General features: G+C 39.9%; 1 protein-coding gene across 1 annotated transcript in view; it reads left to right on the top strand.

Annotated features, from left to right (window-relative positions):
- Positions 1–15,391, top strand: part of cpne4b (copine IVb) — a 69,319-nt gene extending 53,928 nt beyond the window's left edge. The window contains exons 12-16 of the mRNA XM_084131912.1: positions 175–229; positions 1,452–1,503; positions 11,503–11,636; positions 12,479–12,715; positions 14,497–15,391. Of these exons, the coding sequence (XP_083988038.1) occupies positions 175–229; positions 1,452–1,503; positions 11,503–11,636; positions 12,479–12,715; positions 14,497–14,628 (610 nt within the window). The 3' untranslated portion in view covers positions 14,629–15,391. The remainder of the gene's footprint in view (positions 1–174; positions 230–1,451; positions 1,504–11,502; positions 11,637–12,478; positions 12,716–14,496) is intronic.
- The last annotated feature ends 10,586 nt before the right edge of the window (positions 15,392–25,977 follow it).

The following is a 25,977-nucleotide window of genomic DNA, read 5'->3' as shown; positions in this document are numbered from 1 at the left end:
CATGTCAAGGATTGAGTTTCTACACTTCAATCACTCTCTCACCCAAGATGTCACTTAAGCTTGGAGTCAATTATATTTGACCCCTCACAATGTCACATCCTTGCTCACCTCATTGCTCATCTCTGGGGCTCAATGCACACTCATTAATCCTTCCTCCTTCTGATCTGTTTCCAGCGACAAAATGTTTCCCGCTTTTGGCTTTGGAGCCCAAATCCCACCAGACTTCAAAGTAAGTTCATTATTTTTATGTGTAAAAAATAGAAAAGAAAAATAAATAAATAAATAAATAAGAGGTTTTTTTATGCTTTAAAAGGATATTTCACCCTAAAATGGAAATTCTGTCATCATTTACTCACCATCAAGTTGTCCCAAACCTGTATGAATTTCTTTTTTCTGCTGAACACAAAACAAGGTATTTTTAAGAGTATGGGTAACCTAACAGTTGATGGGCCCCATTGACTTCCAATCCATACTATGGAAGTCAATGGGGTCCATCAACTTTTTGGTTTCCGACATTCTTCAAAATATCATCTTTTGTGTGGGACAACTTGAGGGTGAGTAAATGATAGAATTTTCATTTTTGGCTGAACTATCCCTTTAAGTGTAAACCATTTTTACATGTAACTAGGTGCAATTTTGGAGGACTTTTTGGTACTTTTAAATAACTTTGCTTTCTTACTGTGATTCTAGTTTTCATTTGACTGTTCGACTTGTTACATACTAAGAAGTCGAAAAGATCATTTAAGATCAAATTATAATTTAGTGATGCCCTTCAAAAAGTATTTGAGCTATATCATTTTAAAAACAAATTTATTCATTCATTTAATGGACTCTGGTGAAATTTAATAGACTGAATTTGTAACCTGATTTTAAGACTGCAAGGAGATTCCCATTCAATACAATAAATCGCTGGGGAAACCAGAGTGCTCTGAATCCCTCGCTGTTACCTGACCAGAGATTTCTGAATAATTCATGAACTGCTGATGCCCTTTTACAATAATCACCTCATCATTCCTGCTAATCTATGCCAATCACTCAAAATCAGGTCATCTGATTGGTTGCCATGTTACAATCAGAGGTCATGGCCACAGCGTGGTTGGATGTGACTCTAAGAATGCATTTTATTTGACCGCAGTTTGAGCCACAGGGAAGCTCCATGTTTTATGCATGGCCTTATCCAATTCGTTGGCTGCAAAGACACTGAATATAAATGAACCTAAAAAACTTCTGAATAAAATAAAGAAATAGTTCTATAGTTCTTCCAGTACATCAACTTTAATATCATAATCTAATATCGTCAGGGTTCAAGTTTAAACCCTGCCTTTTAAACCCGAACTTTTTCTCCATGCCTTTTGAACGAAGCGTTTTGTTTCTAAAAGGAGTAACTCTGCCATCACTGATCATTGAGGTTTTGGCAGTAAACTAGGTTTTTCTTTTTCTACTCTCTTTAGGTTTCTCATGATTTTGCTGTGAATTTTGATGAGGATAACCCAGAATGTGCCGGTGAGTAAACAACATAATTTCATGCCTCTACAAACATGTTTTTTTTTTTTTAAGTTCAGTGAACTCCAATGCTTGCTTAATGTATGAGTCAAACCCACACACACTCAATGGCAAAGAGAATATGTTAGGTTTTTGATGCATAAACCAGTAACTTTTTAACTGCATACTCTTGCATTTACAGTTTTTCTCATTCACTTATTTTTAAAACCGTCTTAACATGCTCAAAACTGTAAGTTCAATTGTCACAACTTCCTTGCCGGAACATCAGAACCTTATTGCATGTCTGCAAAATGTAACTCACCCAAAACATTTAATTCATGCTTCAAAACGCCTCGGTTACAACTGTACCTCGGTTTCCTGAAGAGGGAACAAGATGCTGTGTCGATTGATGCTGAGGGAATGCTTCGCGTGATGACGTCTTGAAGCACAGTCTGAAGTAAGTCGCTGACAGGCACGTAGGAGATATGGCAAGGTGACACAGCATCTCGTTCCATCTTCAGGGAACCGAGGTTACAGTCGTAACCGAGGCGTTCCCTTTCAAGGGAACTCGCACTGCGTTGATTGACACTGAGGGAACGTCTATACCAACACCACCATAGCGAGAAGTGTCTGTCCTGTGTGAAATCGCGAGGAGCAGCTCTAGGACGAGAGCACCTGGGACCCTGGTGTAGAGTCCAGGTCCAAAGAGTAGAACCTTACAAATGTGTGCGGTGAGGACCATCCTGCCGCATCACAAACATCTTTGAGAGCAACTTCTGACATAAGGGCCTTAGAGGCCGCCATACTCCTAGTAGAGTGGGAACGGACAGCCATAGGTGAAGGCTGTCTGACCGACTCCTAAGCAAGTGAGATAGCCTCGACCACCCACTTGCTCATTCTCTGCTTAGATGCAGGGGACCCTTTGTTAGGGGGCCTGAAACATACGAACAACTGTTCAGATTTACGCCACAGGGCAGCTCTGTGGACATAGGCATCTAGCGCCCTGACTGGGCATAGCAGGTTATTCTTTTCCTGGTCTGAGTTTTGGAAAGGAGGAGGACAAAAGGCCTACAGCACAATAGATCTAGCCACATTAGTGGGGACCTTACGAATGTATCCTGGCCTAGGATGAAGGAATGCTTTAACCATACCAGGTGCAAATTCCAAGCAGATCATCAGACTGGAATGAGAGGTAGAGTTGTGTGTCGTCAGCGTAGCAGTGATAGGAAAAGCCATGTTTCTGAATCATAGATCCTAGTGATGTCATGTAGATAAAGAAGAGAAGTGGTCCAAGCACTGAGCCCTGAGGCACCCAACAGAGCATGTGAGCGGAGTGGAGCGGGAGCGAGCGGGGAGCGGGAGCGGGCGGATCTTGGACAGAGCGCAGAGCGGCATTTTTAAAAGGACGGAGCGTCGCCTTATTTCCCGCTCCAATTTCGCTCCAATTTCGCTCCGCTCACACCACGAGTCTGAAGCATGCTCAGTCAAACCTAAACCAGGATCCATCTGTCTTGCACAGTCATCAACAGTAGACTATTTTCAGTCAAAACTCGGCTCAATAATGGAGTTCAAAAAGTAGGCTACTTCAAAAAGGAAAATGAGAAGTCATACAGGTCAGGTGTACTATTAATATAACTAACTAACAATGATAATGTGGTACAAGAAAACGAATGTGGAGACATCGTTTTAGTCAGCAAAGATTCATTTTGGAATCTCAAAAGACACATGGGGGAAGAAAACGCTGGGAAGAAAACAAAAGGTTAGCAAATTGAATACGGTAACTTGTAACAAAGTGTAAATTAAATATAGCGTAATATTCAAACAAATTCGTTTTTTCATTCAAGTAGACCTAATGGTTCATTTTATTTAGCCGAATTTGTGTCGTCCGTAATAATATTTATATTATTAGGCCCATTTATTCGTTTAATTTTACAGCAGTTTGTGTGTATGGAAGCCAATTTAAATTTTAATCGTGCGCGTTGCGCAGAAGTTCACTTATCAAAATTCTGGCCTTATAGTTAATTTACTTTTAAAAAATGTATCATATTTTTGTTTATATAATTTTTATTTAGATTATTAGGCCCATTTATTCGTTTAATTTTACAGGACTTTTTGTGTAGGCTATATTCCTTCTTAGGCCTGTAATTTGAAATAAAACATTTCTATTTGAAAAATGTTGTTGTTACTCATTAGTTCTTTAGGAGGTAAGGCTGTGGTCTAAGCTAAAAGTGATATACATGTAGATTTTTTTCCTTTTTTGGAGCGAGCGGGGGGCGATTTGAGTGGAGCGCGAAGCAAACCTTGTTGAGCGCTGAGCGATAATGAGCGGAGCGGCCTGATGTAGCTTTGAGCGGGGGAGCGGAGGGGTGAAGAGTTCCGTGAGCGATGAGCGGAGATTCTCACCGCTCCACTCCGCTCACATGCTCTGGCACCCAAGTAGCTAGATGTTGGGTCTTAGACACCTCAGTTTGGAGACTTCTGCCTCTGTAAGCAGAGAGAGGGAGGGTAGAATGTGTGTGTTAGCTGGTAAGATGTGTGAGTCAGTTTGTGGTTTGGTAAATTGGCCAGTGATGGTGGTTGTTTTATTTATGAAGAATGTGACAAAATCGTCAGCTGTTAGGGTTGATGAAGGAGGAGGAGGAGGAGGGTTGAGAAGAGAGGAAAAGCATGCGAGAGTCAGAAGAATTGTTAATTTTGTTGTGATAGTAAGTCATTTTAGCAGTAGAGATATTAGCAGAGAAGGAAGAGAGGAGGGATTGATAAAGACCAAGGTCAATAGGATCTTTCGATTTGCGCCACTTCCTCTCTGCACCCCTGAGTTTAGAACGATGTTCGCGGAGAACATCAGATAATCAGGGGGCAGAGGGTGTGGCGCGGGCTGGCCTGGAGGAAAGGGGGCAGAAGTTGTCCAAGCAGGATGTTAAAGTGGAGAAAAGAGTATGAGTTGCACTGTTAGTATCTAGTGTTGAGAGCTGATCGGGTGGAGGAAGTGTGGATGAGACCAAAGAGGATAGGTTCTGAGACATGCTCTGACATTTGTGCTTATTTCTGTTATTTATATTTCCATGGCTAAAGTCTGATTACACTGTATTCAGCACAAACTCTACTACAATATGTGAGCAGCATGTATGTAAAAGTTTGTAGTTTTGAGAAAATTACGTTTATGCTTGTTTCGTGAAAAAAAAAAAAAAAATTATATAGGGTCATAAAACCCATATTGATTATTTCTTCACAAGACTTTTAAAAATTATATCACGTAGCCTAGAATATTTTCTTCAAACTATGTGAAAATCATCCTGCATTCTCATTCAGATTAAACAATATATTGATTGAAAATTTGTAAGACATGTTTTGTGTAAGAAAGCTGTATGCGAGGAGGGCGTGAATCATCATGAATATTGAGGGAAGACAAAGACCCTCCCCTAATGGCCCTATCAGATGGGACTGTGAGGGAACTTGAACAAAGAATGAGGAGAGATTTAAAAAAGAATGGCTTTTTGATTGTTTGGATTTATTTACAACACAACATAATTCAAAGGTACATAACGAAGGACAAAAAAGCAAATTATTGAACACACTGATCTAAAGACAGAGACTTGAACAGTCACACACCTTTGTGCCATTCCTGAAACAGTTCTTGTTCAACATACCTGTCATTTCCAAGGTGTTTGCTTTTTCATTTTACCATGTTCATGTACAGAGACTCATGTGAATGTTTAAGTCAGCAGGACTCATCAGTGGCATCTGGTCCCTGTAAAAACAACAACAAAACAACTGTGAACATGCTGATATCAAGAGAAACTTATAGGGTTGTGCGATTTTGGGAAGAAAATGTAGATTTTTTTTCTGGTTAGAATTGCTATTTAAATTTCACAAAATATATAAATAATGAACAGGTTTGTTGTGCATATACTTGTAGGGCTGCATACAATAATAATAACTATAATAATAACTATAATAATAATTTTTACTTTACAGATGTAAGCCCGTCTAAATCGGTCCAATGGTTGTATCTGATAGATGGGTGAAGGTCTCTGCGCATTGCTGTCTTTTCCAATTAAACTTATCTGACTCCATTTTATCACAGCCTCGAATTTAGGTTAGAATGCCAATTGGTTAATGGTCATAATAGTTTATAATAATAGTTTAGCAGCACATTTGATTATTTTTTTCAACTCTTTACTTATATTTTACCTGTTCATATCAGCCGCGGCGCTACAATTGGGCCCACCCATTTTAGGTCCGGGCCCACCCATTTTCTACTATGGTTTTGTACGTTTCTTCATTCAGATCTATTTGCGATCCATTCCATTCTAAACAAACAACGCAGTTTACATGCTTCTCCTTGTTACATTATTCATTAAGATAATAATTAATAAATGCACGCATAATTATCAGTGAACTTGATAAATGTTGCAGATATGTTTTACATGCATGCACAAACAAATGCCTTTCAACTTATGTGTGCAAAATTCAGAATAAAATGAATGTGCAGCAATTTGTACAAATAGAGAGTCTGTAGGCCTACTGTGTTGTTGCCATTAAATAAGCGCATTTAGTTTCATATTTGTTCAAATATTATAATGTTATTTTTTCATCTATGTTGATTATGAAAAGTGAACCGACATGGAGCGGGTCAGACATGATTTTGACCACTTAATTAAGTTTTGTTTTGCAGAAAGACTTTTTTTAAAGTGAATTTCGTTTTGTATAAATTGTATCTTAATTTTCATATTTTTTTTATCAACCAATTGCCTGGACTTAAAAATAAAAATATAGCAGACAACACAATCATAGAGGCGCCCGCGCGGTCACTTGCATTGCTCGTGAACAGGAGCGCATCTCATCCTAACTTAACGAAACTCAGCATATGCCTCACAGACATGAAATATATCTTAAGAAAGCTTGAAATGTCTTTTTAACAATTTAAAACGAAAAGAAATAGGCTACTCTCTGGTTATGTAATCCATGATGTGCATTTCTCTCTATAGGCGCGTTCACTATACGGAGATGGCGATCGTCAACTTCATCTTTACAGCTGTTGTTGCTGTTAATAAACTAAAAATAATAGGCCTATAATTTTATTAAACAATAAATTAAATGATATTGTAATTGTATTAAAAAAGCAACAAAAAATTCCTGTTTAATTTTTTTTTAACCTATGCTAATTACGCATTAAATTCAGGTAGGCTACTGAGTCGCTGTCCTCAGTGCCGCAGAAAAGCGCTGAAACGGAGATGAAGGGGAACCCGTTTTTTTTTTTTTTTTTGCCTTATTTTAACTGGCCCATCCAGTTTTCTGGAGTCCCACGCCCACCTACAATCAAAATCCTGGCGCCGCTAGTGGTTCATATTAGGAAGCTATGTCACTTTGAGGTCCTCACGCCTTCTGTTTAACACGAATCTCACAATCACAAACTTGCCAGCTTCGGTCACTAAACAGAGGTAATTGGCTATATACCTAAGATGGTCGCATTCACGCTTACACAATCAAAGATACTTTTGTATAGCCCCTGTGGTTTTTGTATACACTTGAATTTAAAGTAACATTTACTTCAGGCAGAGGTATGGCCACTACTACAGATATAAGTCGCGCAACATTACTTCTCTTATAATAGCTTTGGATTGGCCATGCCGTGGTTTCCCACATACACTTATCTAAAGTAACTATTTTTAATTTAAATTTAATTAAATTAAAACAGAGGTAAGACACACCCAAATTTAGGTTGGTCAAGCAGCATTTTGCTGTCCTAAACGGAAATTCACTTCTTGTCTTTACAAGACCACGTACACTTGAATTAGTGCCAAATATTAGTCGTTACTAATCTGACACAGATTTTGCGGTAGCATACGAATCCGTTTAATCCACTTGGGAAAACAATTTCAGAGCAAGTCAGAATAAAATCAAATGTAACAATTTATTATGTCAGGTAAATGTATCATGCCAATTTCATAATCAGTTCAAAGATAATAATACAAAACATCAAATGCTCTGGAATAAAGAGAAAAGACGTGAACCTGACATTAGAAAATTCATGATGCTGAGTGTCTTGCCCACGCTCCGCATCACAGGCTAATTTGAGCTACAAATCGCCCTGAGCCTCTTGTTGCATTTCTTTATATAGACGGAAACTTCTTCTACATGGAAACATTTGCTAACAATGGGAATTTGCATTCAGAGTTTAGGTGGCTGGATGCGTAAAGGAGAACCAGAGTGGACAGTGAGACGTCTCTCGTGACGCAAACAGATCCACTTCCGCCTGGCCGAACACCCTCCATATCTGCTTCACCACCTCGGGTTGGAGCCTCCATTCCCCGGGCCTCAACCCCTGTCACGGCAGGATGTCTGCTCCTATATTCTGGGCCCCAGGGATATAAGCTGCTCTGAGTGAAAGTGGCTTCCCCTGGGACCACAGGAGGATTTGGTGTGCCAGTTTGCAGAGTGGATGCGAGCTCAAACCCCCCTGATGATTTATGTAGGCAACCACCGATGTATTGTCTGTGCGGACAAGCACATAATGGCCCCTGAGGTCTGTGAGGAAATTCTTCAGGGCAAGAAATACGGCCAACATCTCCAGGCGGTTGATGTGTGCCATGAGAGATGATGGTCCCTCCACAGACCCTGAGTTGAGCGTCCTTCCAGGACCACTCCCAGCCCGTCGACAGGATGGACTCTGTGCGTGCCGGTGAGAGGCATGCCTGGATCGACATTGAGTCCCAAACCACGGCTAGAAAAATGGTCCTCTGTAGTGGAGAAAGCACACTCTTTTTGCCGTTTAGCTGCAGGCGCAGAGGTGCTAGAGCTGCATCTACGCATTTTGTGAAAGCACTGGGTGATAGTGCTAGGCCGAATGGAAGAACTCGATATTGGTATGCTTTGCCCACGAAAGCAAACCTCAGGAACTTCCTGTGATATGGAAGGATGGATATATGGAATATGCGTCCTTGAGATCTATCGTGACAAACCAGTCCTCGGATCTGATCTGTGGAATGATTTGTCTCAACGTTAACATTTTGAACTTTAGCTGCATGACTGACTCGTTCAGAACTCACAGATCCAAAATGGGACGCAGCCCCCCATCCTTCTTTGGAACTATGAAATACCAACTGTAGAACCCGGTTTCCCTGCTGGAAGGGGGTAAATGTTCTATGGCCCCTTTCTCCAAAAGGGAAAAACACTTTTCACTTCTTGTTCTATTACCAGAACCCCTGCTCAGGGCCCACCACAGTGGAAAGGACCCCCATAAACCTGGGCGGGCGAGACCCGAACTGTATTTGATAACCCTTTTCTATGGTCTGTAGGACCCAACGGGAAAAATTTGGCAGTAGCTTCCACGCTGCCAAAAATTCTACTCGAGGTACCAGCCTCTTAAGACTGGCTTCTGGTTTTTGTTGCACATTTAGCCCAACATGTGTATGTGCTCGCCAGAGACCGCCGCGCCCCAAAACACACAAGGTGGCGGGGTTGGCATATAAGCGGGCTCCGTATAATGAGGTGTAACCGCTTTACTTCAGGGGGGACTGCCCTCTTTGGCCTGATCCCTCAGGCGTCAGGACCTTTTCCCCGCAGCCTTCTTGGAAATAATGGTGGTCCTCAGATCCGTCTTACCCCTTGAAGGCTGCAGTTGAGAGCGCTTTCTCTCTCCCCACTCTTTTTGAGGGAGCACAAGAAGCTAGCTTTCAATGTTTGGGGCTGCTCCCGCTTCGCAAACTGGAGCGTCTCTTCCACCTTTGGCATCTTCCCATAACTGAGCTCTTTATAGTTTGATATAGAAGAGTAGGTAGATGTTTGTGCACTATACACTCTATAAGAAACTGTTTTTTCCCACAATCTCGACACCTCGGTGTGAAGATCGGGGAAAAACAGAAAGCCCTGGCTTTGAGGTTGTGAACAAGATGGCAGGAAGCGTTCATCTAATTTACTTTTGGTGCGAACGTCCTGCTTATCAGCTGGTCAATCGATGCTTAATCTTTCCACAGCTCCCGTCACAACCTCAACTAGCTCCTCATTGCATGAGACTGAGGTGGCGAGTCCTCAGTATCTCCTGGTTCGACACTGACAACATCTAGTTCCTCAGAACTATATAGCTGCAGTGTCGGTGCCTCAATCAGGGAGGAAGTACCCGCAACACATGCTTCCAAACCCTGAGAGAAGACACTGGATCGATCAGGTGAAGGCAGAGATAAGGCTGGGCCCATCTCTAACCCTGTTGATAGATCCATTTGCGAACCCCAGGACTGAAGTTGCCGCTGTGCCTCGGCAGCAGTGGGACCAGAGCCCTGAGTAAAGCGAGCCTGAACGTCCTAGCGAAAGAACGCCAAGTGGGATCGGAGCGTCCGCATAGGAAGCACATCACAGTGCTCACAGCCAGCGCTCTCGAGCGCTGACTGTGCATGCTCCTCACCCAAACAAGCAACACAAAGGTTATGTGTGTCCCCATCCGTTAAATAACGTGGGCATGGGTGCACAGACACTCTAAACTGCTGCTTGCTCACCATAATCATTGATATATAGTGGATGTATAGACAATACAACACCAAATAGACAGAGACAGTTTCATACTGAGCGCTTACTGAAGACACAGAAGCTAGAGACTTCAAGACTTCATCACGCAAAGTGTTCCCTCAGTGTCAATCGACGCAGCGCGAGTTCCCTTGAAAAGGAACCAAGTTATTGTGTCAGTAAATTGCCAATGACACCAAAATAAAAAGTGTTTTTGTCATTGTGTGAGCCACACTGGTCAAAATGTTTAAATGTTGGAAATATTTGTTGTATACAAATTTCATGTTTTTTCTACTTTTTGTTGACACTGACTGCTTTCTGTACTATACAAGAATATTTGTCTGTGTATCACAATGAGCTTTTTGGATACAGATTTCAACAGTAGGTAAAAATATACTGGGAAAAGTCAATACTATAGTACATTGTACACAAAAAGACATTTTTATTTATACAGTACATTTATTTCTGTAAAAATATGTTACATGTAAACTGAAAATTCTCAGTTGCTTATTTTTTTTTTTTACTTGCTTTATCATGTCTTCCCCTTAAGGTGATGATGCAACTTTTTGAGCAATGTTGCTGGCAATCTTGCCGAGCGATTGTTGCTTGGGCACTTTCCCATTGAAAATGGGCAATCAATTTCTATCTGGATAATTTAGATCGGTCGTGGGCCCTGTGTCTCATCTGGTTGCCCTTTGACGGCAACATTGCCCAGCAACATTGTTCAAAAAGTTGCTCTGTGTATCATCACCTTAACACTACCACCACCACATATTCTTACATTATCTTCCTACTGCAACTGTGAATCTTCAGTTTACATGTAACACATTTCTATAAAATAAATGTACTGTATAAATACAAATGTATTTATACAGTACTGCTGTAGCTGCTGCTGTTTTGGGTTGTGACGTTCCTCCATGTTAAAAAGTAGTAGTAATTGAGCTGGGCAGTCCATATATTTGCTTCCCAATTTGAATGGTAAGATAGTGATTCCTCTTTCATTACTAATTTAGCAAACATTACATTCCTATTTCATTTGGAAATTTAGCAAACATTACAAACATTCCATATCAGATATTTATGGAATATACATGCATGTCTGGCAGATAGTTATTGTGCAAATTGTAGGCAATTTTACTTAATGTTTTGCACACAAGTCTGAGGTCAAAGGCTATGTTTTTTTTATTTTCACATAGTCAATAGTTGTGGAATTTAAATGACAACCAATGTAATAGAAATGGGCAATATGACATCCATTCAGTGTGTCACATTACAAAACTGATAGTTCCACTCCTGGGCGATAATTGGTCATTGCAGCAGCCTGGCTGTGCTAAGCTAAGCTAAGCTAAAATACAATTTAAATAGCTTAGTTTTTTCTTATACCAAATTTGATCAATTTGTCATAAATTGGCATAAAAATCATTACAAAATTTAGTGAGTTTTATGCTTAATTCAAGATATTCAACAACAAGTGTGTGTATTTTGGAGATGACCTGACTGGTTATGTGTGTTTTACAGGTATTCAAGGTGTTGTTGAGGCTTATCAGAACTGCCTCCCAAAAATCCAGTTGTATGGTCCAACTAATATCGCTCCCATCATCCAGAAAGTTGCCGACTCAGCCTCCGAGGAGATGCACACCAAAGAGGCCATGGTTAGTGGAAGAGAGAGAGACTTTGACTTTTAAAGGTCTATTTATTTACAAAAAGTAAAAAAAAGAAAAAGAAATGCATTGATTTACTTTGTATTTAAAATTTTCCATTTAACTCCATTTTAATACAAGATTTTAATAATCCCTTTCAAATAGACACCACATCATTTGACACGACACCACACATTTTTCCGTGACAACCATATAGCCAGTTTTGCCTGCCCAAATGAAAAGTTAATTAAAACATGAGCTTCCCTCCTACTTCTGCTGTATTTTGGCCCATAAATGAAATAAACCGGTGTAAACACTTCCACCAGTCTTGTACCTCTCTTCCGAGAGAGAGAGAGAGAGAGAGAGAAAACACATTTAATTAGACTGAAGAGCTTAATTTCTGCTCAGCACCATATTGACACCATCTGCTTTACTGCTGTTGCCTTTTTATAAAAAATAACCAAAGTAGCTGATATATATACGTTTGTGTGTGTGCATAAATACATAAAGAGCATAGAAACATTATTACTTTATCAGAATTTTTGTCTCACTTTCATGTAAAATTTTAAAACATCCTTGTATCTATATACATTTTCTTGAGAATCAAACTGCATTAGATGTCAGGGCTTGTTCTCAGAAGATACTTATTGATTTATTTACTTTTATTATTAATGAAATAATGCCCCACTGGCAAATTTAGTGCCGTATACAGTATGCTGAAAATAAGATACAAAACAATTTATTGGTTCTGAGCGCAAAACAGACATCAAAACCTGCTGATCATATTTGTAAATGTTTTAATGTTCTCTCACATTTTTTTAAAAATCACTTTCCTCATTTGTCCCGTTCATTAGGAATACTTTATACTGCTAATCCTGACGGATGGAGTAATCACAGACATGGCAGATACACGAGAGGCCATCGTTCACGCCTCCCACCTACCCATGTCCGTCATCATTGTCGGCATTGGCAGTGCGGATTTCAGCGACATGCAGATGCTGGACGGTGATGATGGAATCCTCCGCTCTCCTAAAGGAGAACCCGTCCTGAGGGACATTGTGCAATTTGTGCCATTCCGCAACTTCAAACATGTGAGTATAAAACAGCAGTATCCAAAACGTATACTTCATTCAATAAATTCTGTCATTATTTACTCACACTCATGTTGGAATAACAAAATGTTTCTACACAAATCTGTTTATGAATTGAATTCACTTTAAAAGAATCCTGTCAGGATATGGTGTAACCATACAGATAGAAAGCAAAGCCTAAAAGTTTTACTGGATGCCTTATAAATCAAAGCGTAATGAACAGATGTGTCTTATGAAAATAAATGCTTCATGCCAGGTTTTCTTATTTAAGAAACTGTATGGTACGTCCGGTCAGGGCATAGTCAGGAAACCAAACTACAAGAGGATGCCGTACATCTGAAGGCATCCTGGTTTCTTTTCATCTCTCTCTTCTCTCAGGTCAGTGCGTTGCTCTCACAGCTGTCTGTCTGAGCTCCAATAACAAGCATCTCGACGCTGGAACACAGGGAAGGAAAACTTCAAAGCTCTTAGATTTTACAGCCCTGTTTAGTTTAATTAAGGAGTGAGAAATCGTTCATGTAGAACAGTCTTCATTATGAAAGCATTTTTTTTAAGTGACGTTAGGCGTATTCTGTCCTGCTTTGACCCAGAAATATCTTTGCCTCTGAAGTTTGGTTCATGCAAAGTTCAGGTTCTTTTTATGCCATTCAATACATATTTTTTTTATTTATATAAAGCCTATGTGAGTTAAAATGAGACAAAATGATCTCAAAAGTCTAGTATATCATTAATGAAGGTGTAATTTTATTTATTTCATAAATAAATATTAATGTAGTGTTTTTTTTGTGTTTTTTTTGACAGCTGTGAGATGAACTTGAATTCAGTCGTTATATTTTATCCTAAAATGGATCGCATTGGCTGCAACATGAGACACGGTTCAGAATTCATTTCAATACAGTAACATTAGATTATAACTAAAATAAACTAATAGTGCATAATTATACATGACACACAGATAATGCATTTTCACAACACTTAACTGTTTTTTTTTTGTTTTTTGTTTTTTAATTGCAAAATTTATCTCATATAGTCCATGCTTTTCTAGGATTAATGTTGATTTGGGTTCATTTTTGGGTTATTTGTTTTATTTTAAATTATTTTTTTTATTTTACATAATTATTTAAAATTTTACATTGAAGATATATTGATGCCTTTATATTTTAGGGAGTGTGAGTGTCTGTGGCATCAAAAAGTTGGGATTTTGCTCCAATATTTCCAGTTGTCCCTCCCACAACCTTGAAGTGTGGCCAATGGCTTGTTTTTGGCATTTCTTCAGATTATTTCATGAGTATGCTGTATTTTCTTAGTTGTTATGTGACTGGAGGTGTAGTTGTGCTTTTTAAATCTTCAGGTAGGTTTTTCATTTGATTTATTGAACCTTTCGTACAAGGTGTGCATTTCTTGTGCACTAAACTCCAGAGAAAGGTTTTGTTTTGCTTTTCTCCACAGTCAAGAGAACTGCTGTGAGGAAACTTGCTACCTCAGGTCAACTTCTGCAATATCACACAATTCATAAATATAGCGCAGCTCTGGAGGTGTGAAGTTGGCTGTCCGATACGAATGCTTCGGCGAGAAACAGAGAGAGTGTGTGTGTGTGCGTTTATTTTTAGTTCTGTCCTGCTGTGTTTTCACCGGTCTGTCTCCACCTGTTTTGCAGACAGAGAGAAATAGGAGTGACACCTTTCCTGTATCAGGAAAGGTGTACTCAAGCACAATAAAGTGTGAGATTTCATCTATATTCGTTTCTCTCATCCTTGCCTCTTGTCTTTTCTTCCACACAGGCTTCTCCTACAGCGCTGGCTAAAAGTGTGCTGGCTGAGGTTCCCAATCAAGTGGTGGATTACTACAATGGAAAAGGCATCAAGCCCAAATGCCTGTCGGACTATGAGTCTTCCAGGGCGTTCAGTCCCTGAGCTACGCACAGCCATATAAGCAGCTACAGAGTCTCAGCTTCAAGATATCTTCATTGATCATTTCAGAGCTTGCTGCATTAGTATAGGTATCCACAAGCAGGTCCATCCTTGTTGTTGTTGTTGGTGTTGTTGTTGGTTATTTCACTCAGGTTTTCAATAGCATTGGGCAAAAATGTCCACTACTGTTCACATTTTCTTCTTACGCAGATGTTAGTGATATTAAAGGTGCATTCAGTCTTTTTTTCTTTGGTTTGCCTGGCAAATATGGCAGTCGTCTAGGACTTAAAGTCACCATGAAATCAAAATCAACAGTTCTTGTTTTGTTCATGTTTATTCTAAATGATTTATTTGTGCACATCATTTTTTAATTCACGTGCCCTCTTAACTTCCCTTCCCTATCGCCAAAACATCTCTTCTCTGAATCCCTCTCTTCCAGCAAACTTTCACTCACATGTGATCGCAGCAATTAGCAAACTCCGATCCAGTCAATTCCCAATGAACAAAATTAAGTCCCGACACACATGTATTATCTAGGGGTGTTCAATTCTAGGTTTCTCAGAGTCGACTCCGTTTACTTTACACCAAAACAGGGTCAGGAATAATACAAAATTAAAGTTGTTATTACAAAAACAACAATTCTCCCCGGACAAAAAAACCCTATATTCCCTATAACACACTTTTGGCATGACTGTCCAAATTTGTTGAATTCAGGGATTAGCCTACATTATCTTGAGTGTATAGCTATCAACATCGTTACCTAGTTGTTGCCTATATATATATACAGTATATATATATATACAGTATATATACAGTATATATATACAGTATATATATATATATATAGTGTGTGTATATATATATACAGTATATATATACAGTATATAAATATATATATATAGTATATATATACAGTATATATATATATATATATATACAGTATATATATATATATACAGTATATATATATATATACACAGTATATATATATATATATATATATATACAGTATATATATATATATATATACAGTATATATATATATATATATACAGTATATATATGTATATATATATATATATATATATATATATATATACAGTATATATATATATATATATATATATATATATATATATATATACAGTATATATATATATATATATATATATATATATACAGTATATATATATATATTTTTTTTTTTTTTTTTTTTTTACAGAGGTAAAAGTCACGAGAAACAGCCGTGAACAACTTTTATGTCCAAATTAAATAAACAAGAAAGAGGGTAATGTATTCTTTAATGAATTCGTCTCATTATAATGTTTGGCGATGGCACTAAACGCACATGATCATGTTTAGGCACAAAAAGCTGTTTGGGCGGAGAGTTAAGATAGCTACTGAAAATAATACATAGAATACATACACTACATACAGTAATGTACTCTTATTCATGCGCTTTGATGTGAGTTTTTTATGATTTATGGTTAGTTTAATGAATGTGAACAACTTAGGTTAACATGGGAAACCAAATGTATATTTTTTACATTGATAACATCAATTACTCTACAAAACTGAGGTATGTATAATTACAAACTAAAGTTATCTAAGATTTATTTCTGAAATAAACTACATGTAGGATAAATGCATGGTATAATATGTGTGTGCGACTGTCTGTTTCTTTGCAGTGCGATAAAAATATTTTTTACATAGCATTGATGGCATGCAAATGTTCATGTCAGTCTGAACAGACATATTAACATTGAAATTAAAAGGCTTATCAAATCTTCTTACCAAACGTTCATCCTGGTGTAAACAGGCCTTTATTCGTACACTTATTGGTGTGAATATAGCATTACACAAAAGCAAAGGTTTGCACTGCAGTCACTGATGCCAATTTAGAAACAATCTATTTGCAGTCAGCCATGATTATTTTGTTCCATAAGTGTAAGTGTCTGATAACAGGGGAGTTACCAATATAAAATGAGTATAGTATTCAGCTGAGGCATAGTATTCATGAGGCGACCCACTCTCCTGTGAGATGATTTTAAACATTTGTTTAAATTACGATTAATTATGTGTAAAACTTTTTAATGGGGTAGAAATCGCTGAGTGCACCTTTAACAGTGGGATAGATTGCTTTCACTGCAACCAAACCAATCTGCAAGCACCTTTTGATCTGCTGTAACCTACTCTGTGTAAATGGAAGAAAAGCCGAAAACTGTGGACAGTGTTCCTTTAGATTCAGATGCCAGACTGATTCCAACTTGCATTCGTTCATTAGTGCTGGCTTTTTTGTTTGTTTTTTTTTGCTAGATATCATTACTTTATATTTGGTGGACCTGCTATACAAGGGCTATATGGTCCAATATAGCATAATATTCCAATACGTAATAGTTTAGGAGGCAAGTGATTATCAGTTTTTGGCCAGTGCATGACCAATGCTCAGTTAGTAAACACTGTTAGTCCTCTATAATCCGAAGTGCAACCATTTAATTGCTTTATTTAATTTACCTACAAAAAGTTTGGAGTCGGTAGATTTTAGGTTTTTTATTTTTACGTTTTCTTTTTTCTTTTTTTTCTTAAATGTTATGTATTCCTGTGATAGCAAAGCTGAATTTTCTGCAGCAATTACTTCAATCTTCAGTGTCACATGATCCTTCAGAAATCATTCTAATATTCGGATTTGGTGAATAGAAATTTCAAAAGAGCAGTATTAAATTGAAATGGAAATCTTTTGTAATATTTTGAATGTCTATACTGTAACTTTTGATCTATTTAATAGATCCTTGCTGAATAAAAGTAAAAAAACAAAATAAAAATCTCACCGACCCCAAACTTTTGAACAGTAGTGTATTTATTTTTTAACTTATTTTTGATGTGAGGCCTTTACGACTTACAAATGTTACATACAATTAAGTGTATTGTATATAGCTCTATAAATGAATGAATATTTATTGGAAAGCATGTGGAATGGACTCAATTCTGTGAATACAGTATTTAGGGATTATTTGTTTTTGTTCTTTTCTACAGGTTTCTTGACATTGGTTTTACAGAGTTTCTTAATCTATAATAATAAAGTCCCTTTCAGATGTAGGTGTGTATTTATGGTGTTGTATTAGACACATTTCTCTTTTCCTTTCTCGCATTTCTTTCTTTTCTTCTTCCTTCTGTTCAGAGAGAGAGAGTGTGTGTGTGTGTGTGTGTGTGTGTGTGTGTGTGTATGCTTGCTTACTACAGCAACCAGGACTGTATTTTGCATGTTGCCAATAAAAAATGTTTTTCCCACATTTTGTGTTTCAGCTTTTTGTTTTGATACAGATGTTCACTGGATGCACTTGCTCATCATCACATTAAACACACACAGGTCTCTCACGTCCGCTCATATTGATCTAGAGTTTTTCTTAAATGCTACATTACTGTAATTCACTAAATGCTAAATTTAGGGATGCTTGAATGTACAGGCTCTTATCAGAAGACCATGAGAAACTGGAGTCCTGGAGGTGTGATCGACTCTTTATGAGTCAGACGAATCTTTGAAGTCTAAACACACAAACATGCACACACTCCTCTTCACACACACACAGACTCTGAGCTCACTCCATCATAATTAAACACTCAGATCACCAGGACAAGACTATAGGGGATATCAGGAGAAATTGGTCATCTTCTTTATCATATCCATTAATCAAGAGATTCAGATAATTATTTCTTGTTAGTAATATTGCAGATGCTTTCTTTTTCAAAACAACTCTCAGCATTAACCACAGAGGTTGAATGGGCACAAGGGCACAGTTTTGCTGGGAGACCCCCAATTTCATGAATATTCACTAAGGTGATATTGTAATGATTTAGTCCACTGGAGGCAAGTTGAAGTGAGAACCCAAATGCAATTTATTAAAGGGGTGGTATAATGCCCTTTTCACAAGATGTAAAATAAGTCTCTGATGTCCCCAGAGTGTGTATGTTAAGTTTTATCTCAAAATACCCCACAGATATTTTTATATAGCGTGTTAAAGTTGTCACTTTTTGAGGGTGAGCAAAAACGCACCGTTTTTGTGTCTGTCCCTTAAAATGTAAATGAGCTGCTGCTCCCAGCACAGAGGGCAGAGCTTCAACAGCTTGTGTCCTTTTACCTCACACAGACATGCACTGAAAATTTCAAAAACTTTTAGCCTTTTATGTTCAAACCGGAGTCAGACAAAGATGGAGAGACTCAAGAAGAGGTGACAACATGTAGAATGAGAATGCAATAGAACATTTCTGAATGGTTAGTTGATGAATTTATGAAGTTGATGTGCAGTTATCTTCTAGTCATTGATTAGCATATCTGTAACGATAATCTATAAACCACTTTCCCAGGGGCGGGTTTATGTAAATTTTAGGGTTAGTGATGTTCACTAACCCGGGAGGAATGTCTTGTAGTCCATACCAGCCATTTGTTGTAGGCCTAGTCCTTAAAAAGTGATTTCTTTAAAAGCAAATATCTCCCTTTGTTTTGAACTTGAGCGTTGTAACTTTGCAGATGTTGTTTATGCTCAAACAGCAACATTACACACTAAATTTAGAAAAGTGAAATCATATTCAACCACCCCTTTAACAAAATGTGATCAAACTGGAAACTGGGAACAATCACTACTCAACAAAGACACGGGGCAAACGAGGGCTTAAATACACATGCTGAGTCCCAATCGCATACTATCCGTCCTAAATAGTATGCGAAACTAGAATTAGTACGTCCCAAATCGTAGTATGTTGAAATGAGTGTTCCAAAGATACCCGGATGGTCTACTATTTCCGGTTAGAATTCGAAGTGCAGATCAATGCACACTCTAACGGCTAATATTGCCCACAACCCATTGCGTGCGGGAGGGAGGAGCTTTGCGGTGATGGTGGTGATGTAAACCTGGCAGTCGGATGCAGCAGCGGAGATATGCCCTCAGTTTTGAAGTGTAAGAATTCAAATGTTTAACCCTAATAAAAGTTATATTTTATTGTCTCGTAATATTAATGGGTTTATGTTGTGCCAAAAAAGTACCGTGTTTATCTTGTAGGGTCCGATGAAGATACTGAGCGCCTCATTGCAGGCTACAAAACAATAAATAAAAAGGCTCTAGTAAAGTGTCATGCAAGTGTCTTTTTTATGTATTTATTTTGATGTTTCTGTCTGACTTATTTGTAGTAATACTGTGGCTGTACAAATGTTAACTTTATCAGTCCAACCAAAGAAACTACACTTTTACTATAGTAAAAGCATGGTTCATTTTCATCGGGGTATTTTTAAGTATTATACATAAGTATAAGGTTAAGTATAAAATACGTTAAACAATAGTTACATTTTAAACTTTAAATATTTTAACTCAGAAAATAAGTAGCTTTCGTTAACTTACACACATTTGCACATGAACGTCAGAACCAGCCGCCTCACAAACGACCTGCGTCTGGTTGATCTACGACGACGCCCTGCTTCACTCCTCAATTTGGTAAAACACATTGTAAATGTATTGTGGAAAAAAAGATGGGAATAGTAAATAAAATTATATTGGACATATAAGAATGAATGAAATGTAAAATGTTTTGTTAACAGTCGAGGTGTGCGTAACTAGGCAACCACGTTCAAGTTCACGTTGCATGATGTCATCGAAGTATGTCCCAGAACGTGCATACTCTTTTGCTACACACTCAAAAGTATGTACTTTTTCCTCACAAAAAAAGTACATACTTTTAGGTCGTAGTATAAGTAGGCGAATTGGGACTCAGCAATTGACTAATTACAAGACAAGGAACACCTGTGAACAATGATCAGATGATTAACCAATGACAAGACACATGGCAGGATCACATGACAAACAGGGATCACATGACAAGACACAGCAACATGACAATGACAAGAACAAGATACAAAACCCAAAACGTGACAGATATCTATTAGATAATGAACATGAATATTTACTAAGATTAATATTTGCATACTTTTTTTTTTCTTTGATTCACTAATGATTGCCTCCAGGATTTGAACTCACAAACCTTTGGTTAGAATGTTCAACATTTAAAAAAACATAACACAACAAAACATAACATGTCATTAATCGCATCTAACATAAATGTTAGTGTTAAATGTATGTGTGTGTGTGTGTGTGTGTGTGTGTGCACTAACACTAACATTATGTTAGATGCGATTAATGACATGTTATGTTTTGTTGTGTTATGTTGTTTTTTTAAATATTAAACATTCGTACTCGGTTACTAACGTAACCTCGGTTCTCTCTAGAAGAGGGAACGAGTATTGCGTAAGTTGCTTACGCTACGGGTAAAGTCATCTTTTCTCGAGATATGAAGCCAAAAAATTATCCTTAATTTTGTATTTATTGTCAACGCGTTGCAGCACCTAGCAGACCTAGAGCGGGCTAACTACTAGCGCGCTCATTGGCTGCCCTGCGGCAACTGCAGCAGCCTACCACTGAGCCCTGCTTCGCGCCCTCATATGTCACAGCCCACCAGAATGGGGGGTGGCTTAGCGTATAAAAGGACGGCTCGGAGGCTGCTTACCTGGTTTTCATCTACTGAAGCGAGATCAGCTCGTGGCGCGAGCACGGCAGGTTACGCAATACTCGTTCCCTCTTCTAGAGAGAACCGAGGTAACGTTAGTAACCGAGTACGTTCTCATACGAGAAGTTCTCTCGTATTGCGTAAGTTGCTTACGCTACGGGAACCCCTTGTCAACGCCGTGCGCGCCAAGCATCCACCACATAAAGTCCCAAGGGGCACGCCCGGGGAACATAGATTAGTGGGAATAGACGCCAACTAAGTGGGGCTCTACATGTACAGCACAAAGCACATAGCGTCATGTGGCAGGGAATACGGAGTGGCACAGCCGATGAACGAATCTTGCCCCGTGTCTTTACCCGCATGAACGAATCTGAACAGCACATACTCATAAGTTAGACTGACAAAAGTCTAGCCTGCAGGGCAGGGACTTCTAGGTTATAAAACCTAACAAATGTAGAGGGGGAGGCCCAGCCTGCCGCCATACAAATGTCATGAAGAGAAATCCCGCTGGACCAAGCCCACGAAGAGGCCATGCCTCTAGTGGAATGAGCCCTAACGCCCAAAGGGCACTGCAGGTCTTCAGACGCATATGCTGCCGCGATAGTGTCCACTATCCATCTGGACAGACTCTGTTTCGAGGTGGCGAGGCCCTTGGCGCGCCCACCGAACGAAACGAAGAGCTGTTCAGAGCGCCTGAAGGCGGCGGAGCGCGTGACGTAAACCCTTAACGCTCTAACAGGGCAGAGGAGGTTAACATCGACCTCGCTACCGGATTCCGGTAGAGCCGATAATGTAATAACCTGCGCTCTGAATGGAGTGCCAAGCACTTTGGGGACATAACCGTGTCTCAGCTTGAGGATGACTTTGGAGTCTCGAGACACGCAGCGTTAACGGATAACGCATGTAAGTCACCCACACGCTTGACTGATGACAGGGCTGTCAGAAAAACAGTTTGGAGCAAAAGGTATTTCAGATCCACAGTCTGCAAGGGTTCGAAGGGATGTGCTTTCAAGGCCTCTAGGACTATAGAAAGATCCCAAATAGGATCCGATGGGGGCCGCGGGGGATTCATCCTCCTGGCTCCTCTGAGGAAGCGGATGACAAGCTTGTTCCTTCCTATTGACTGGCCGCGCGTTGACTCTGCAAACGCCGCAATGGCTGCAACGTATACTTTGAGCGTGGAAGGGGTTCTACCCATATCCAACAGCTCTTGAAGGAAACAAAGTACCCCCGAGACTCCACAGGTCTGTGGGTCTAGGTTTTTGTCGGCGTACCAGCTAGTAAACACAGACCATTTAGACGCGTAGAGCCTTCTCATAGAAGGAGCTCTAGACTGTGTGATCGTGTTCATGACACCTTCTGGCAGAACAACCTGGTATCCGTTGATTATCCATGCATGCAGAGACTAGCGCTCTGGATGAGGATGCCAAATTGAGCTGCCGGCTTGAGAGAGGAGATCCCTTCTCACCGGAATCGGCCATGGGGCTAAGTCCGTCAGCCGCATCAGCTCCGGGAACCACACTTGGTTTTCCCATCGCGGGGCTATGAGGAGCACCGAGTGGCCAGTCTCCCTGATTCTCCTGATTACCTGTGGTAACAGCAAGATCGGGGGAAAAGCGTACAGTGGGCAGCTGGGCCATGCTTGGGCCAGCGCGTCCTCGTTCTGCGAGAAGAACATTGGGCAATGAGCGTTTGTCCAAAGGTGCCTCTCCGTCACGGTGAGCGAGGCCATGCACCTCCCGATAGCCTGGGCCGCGGATTTAGTGGCACGAAGGGAAAGGTCCATCGCACTCCTTAAATCCGAAATGGCAGACTGGTCTGAGCCTTTCTCATCCCACTCACGGAGGAGATCGGCCTGGAGAATCTGGAGAACGAAAGCGCGGCCGACAAGAGCTGACGTGGCCCGGCAGGCTTTGGACGGGAGGGCAACCTTTGCACGCCATCCCGCAGAGGGCGGACAAAGGTGCGCTGCTACCGCCTCTTCCACAGGGGGGATGGACTTATATCCCTTCTCACTGGCGCCGTCCACTTGGGAGAGCGTCGAGGAGATGGACGAGTGAAGTCTCGCGGAGAATGGTGCATTCCACAACTTCGAGAGCTTGTTATGGAGCTCTGGCAGGAAGGGTGCTGACCTAGAGGCGGGCGCGTGGCGGCGGCTAGGTAGAAAGCACCCATCGAGCCTGTTGGGGGCGGGCTCCTCAGGCGGGGACCACTCGAGGTCGAGTTGGTCGACGGCCTTGGTGAGGAGGCGAATTAGTTCAGCGTCCACGCTGACCCGAGTCCCCCCGGACTCCTGGAGCGAAGGGGAGGGGTCCGTACGGCTAGATCCAGACCAGTCTTCAGGAGGGAACAGCTGTCATCAGTGGCGTCTCCTTCCGCTTCATCTTCATCAACAGTGAGGGCGGCGGCCGGCATCTGTGCGTCCGTCAGGGAGCGCGGAGAAGGAGATAGCGAGGCTCGAGGGGAAAGTTCCGGCGAGCACTTGAACGCCATGGCAGGCTCCGCTGGTCTCTGGGAGCGACGCTTCTTCCTGTGCGGGCCGGTAGAGGCCAGCGGAGGTGCAGCTTCAGCGTCGAACATGTCCAGTCGAGCCCGCAGGGTCGACACTGTCATGTCGTCGCAGTGAATGTAGCCGCCTGAAGACAGGGCGAGGGCTGCGTGGTCTTGGCCCAGACAGAGAGCGCAGATCACATGACGGTCTCCGTCGCTGAGCAGGGCTCTGCAAGAGCCACAGGAATTGCGAGGCATTTTAATAAAAACGCCTCGCACTCTTTTAGTGGAGAGTGTGCGTCGCAGCGGCAAACACACACAGAGAGCAGTAAAAGGATATGACGCCGGATAGCGTGGCAGGCACGGATGGCTGAAGGCGGCGAGAATCGACCGGCTTCTTCAGGCGCTGTCCTCTGCTTGCACTGTCGCTTGCTTCGACGGCGGCGGCTTCTCTCAAGATCCAGCGATGCGGAGAGCTTCGCTGAAGAGATGAAAATCGGGTAAGCAGCCTCCGAGCCGTCCTTTTATACGCTAAGCCACCCCCCATTCTGGCGGGCTGTGACGCGTGAGGGTATAAAATATACATTTTATATTTACAAACTTTTATATTAGATGCGATTAATCGTGAATAATTGATTTGACAGAACATAACAATAACGTGACATGACATAGCGTAATTTAACGCATCGTGATGTAATATAACGCAACGTAATGTAACACGGTGCAACGTAATGTAACGTAACATAACATAACATAATAATATTAACAATTTAGCTGTTCCTATGATTTGACCTCACAAACATTAGGATTCAAAATGTATATAATATAATATAATATAATATAATATAATATAATATAATATTATATAATATAATATAATAATATTTTTTTAAATATATAATATTTTTTAAATATATAATATTTTTTTAAATATATAATATTTGTAATATAATAATAATATAATATAACAAAAAATTAACAATTGGTTGCTTTCAGGATTTGAACTTATCTTGAAAATATTTACGTATTATATCATATATTTTCTTATATTAACAACTCGTATTTATAGTCTTTGTCTATTCAATATGTGTATATTATTTCGTTGAAAGTGTACATTCTATTTGATTAAACAATCCTATTTAGTTCATATGTTTTATTAGGTAACAGACTGGTCTGTGAATTATAATGTTTATATACAGTATGTAACACTGTGGCCCTGTAAGGCATGACATTTTATCCCTTTGTATGTCTCAATGGAATGACAATGAAGCTCGCTTGACTTGACTTGTCATCAGGCATCTGAGGCTGTGTAACTCAACAACTTCTAGGAGTGAAAACAGGCTTATAGATATCCAAAATCTTTGTGTGGTCAGTTTATCCTGATATCTGGAATCATCTGCTACTGCTGCAATATGTACATACTTAATGTTCCTCAGAGCCTTATGTGAACATCAATGGCAGCGGGCAGTACTGTGAACATCAGTTGTGAGAGTGGATTAGGCAGGGAGCAGGGTGGATGAGGAAACCGCATGGTAGGTAGGTCGGAGGAAAACGCAACTGGCAGGTAAGAGGAAGAAGCAGCTGGCAGGGTGGATGAGGTAGCTGGCAGCATGAAGGAAGTAGCAGCTGGCGGGACAGAGAAGCAGCTGAGTTGTGGTTAGGGCTTAATCTGCAACGGTGCTGAGGTTAGGAGAACCATGGTAGAAGAGAGCATGTGGTCCTCCTCAAATCCTTCACCCTCCTAATCTTTTACATCCTCCAGCAGCTGGTTGGTCTTTTCTCCATCTCAGTTTATAATTGGAAGTTCACAAGGTTTTAAATTAGACTAGTTCTCCTTAAAAAAAGGACTACTAAACAAATTCGTCCGATGCGTCCTTACACAATAAATGACAGGAGTTCTGCTGAGATATATATATATATATATATATATATATATATATATATATATATATATATATATATATATATATATATATATATATAAACAGTGGCATGAGAAGTTTCTTTCTTCTGCTGAACACAAAAGAAGATATTATAAAGAATGTCAGTAACCAGACAGTTGACGGTGGCCATTGACTTAGTAGGGGAAAAAAATACTATGGAAGTCAATGGCCACCGTCAACTGTCTGGTTACTGACATTCTTTATAATATCTTCTTTTGTGTTCAGCAGAAGAAAGAAACTTATACAGGTTTGGAACAACTTAACGGTGAGTAAATGATGACAAAATTTTAAAAAAAATATATAGTTTTGAGAGTGCATGGAAATGCACTTGTAAAATGTAAAATGAAAAATTTGGTTTATTTTATGGCAG

Source organism: Abramis brama (assembly GCF_963993115.1).
Source record: "Abramis brama genome assembly, chromosome: 12".
Lineage (NCBI taxonomy): Eukaryota > Metazoa > Chordata > Actinopteri > Cypriniformes > Leuciscidae > Abramis > Abramis brama.
This window is presented reverse-complemented; position numbering and strand designations above follow the sequence as displayed.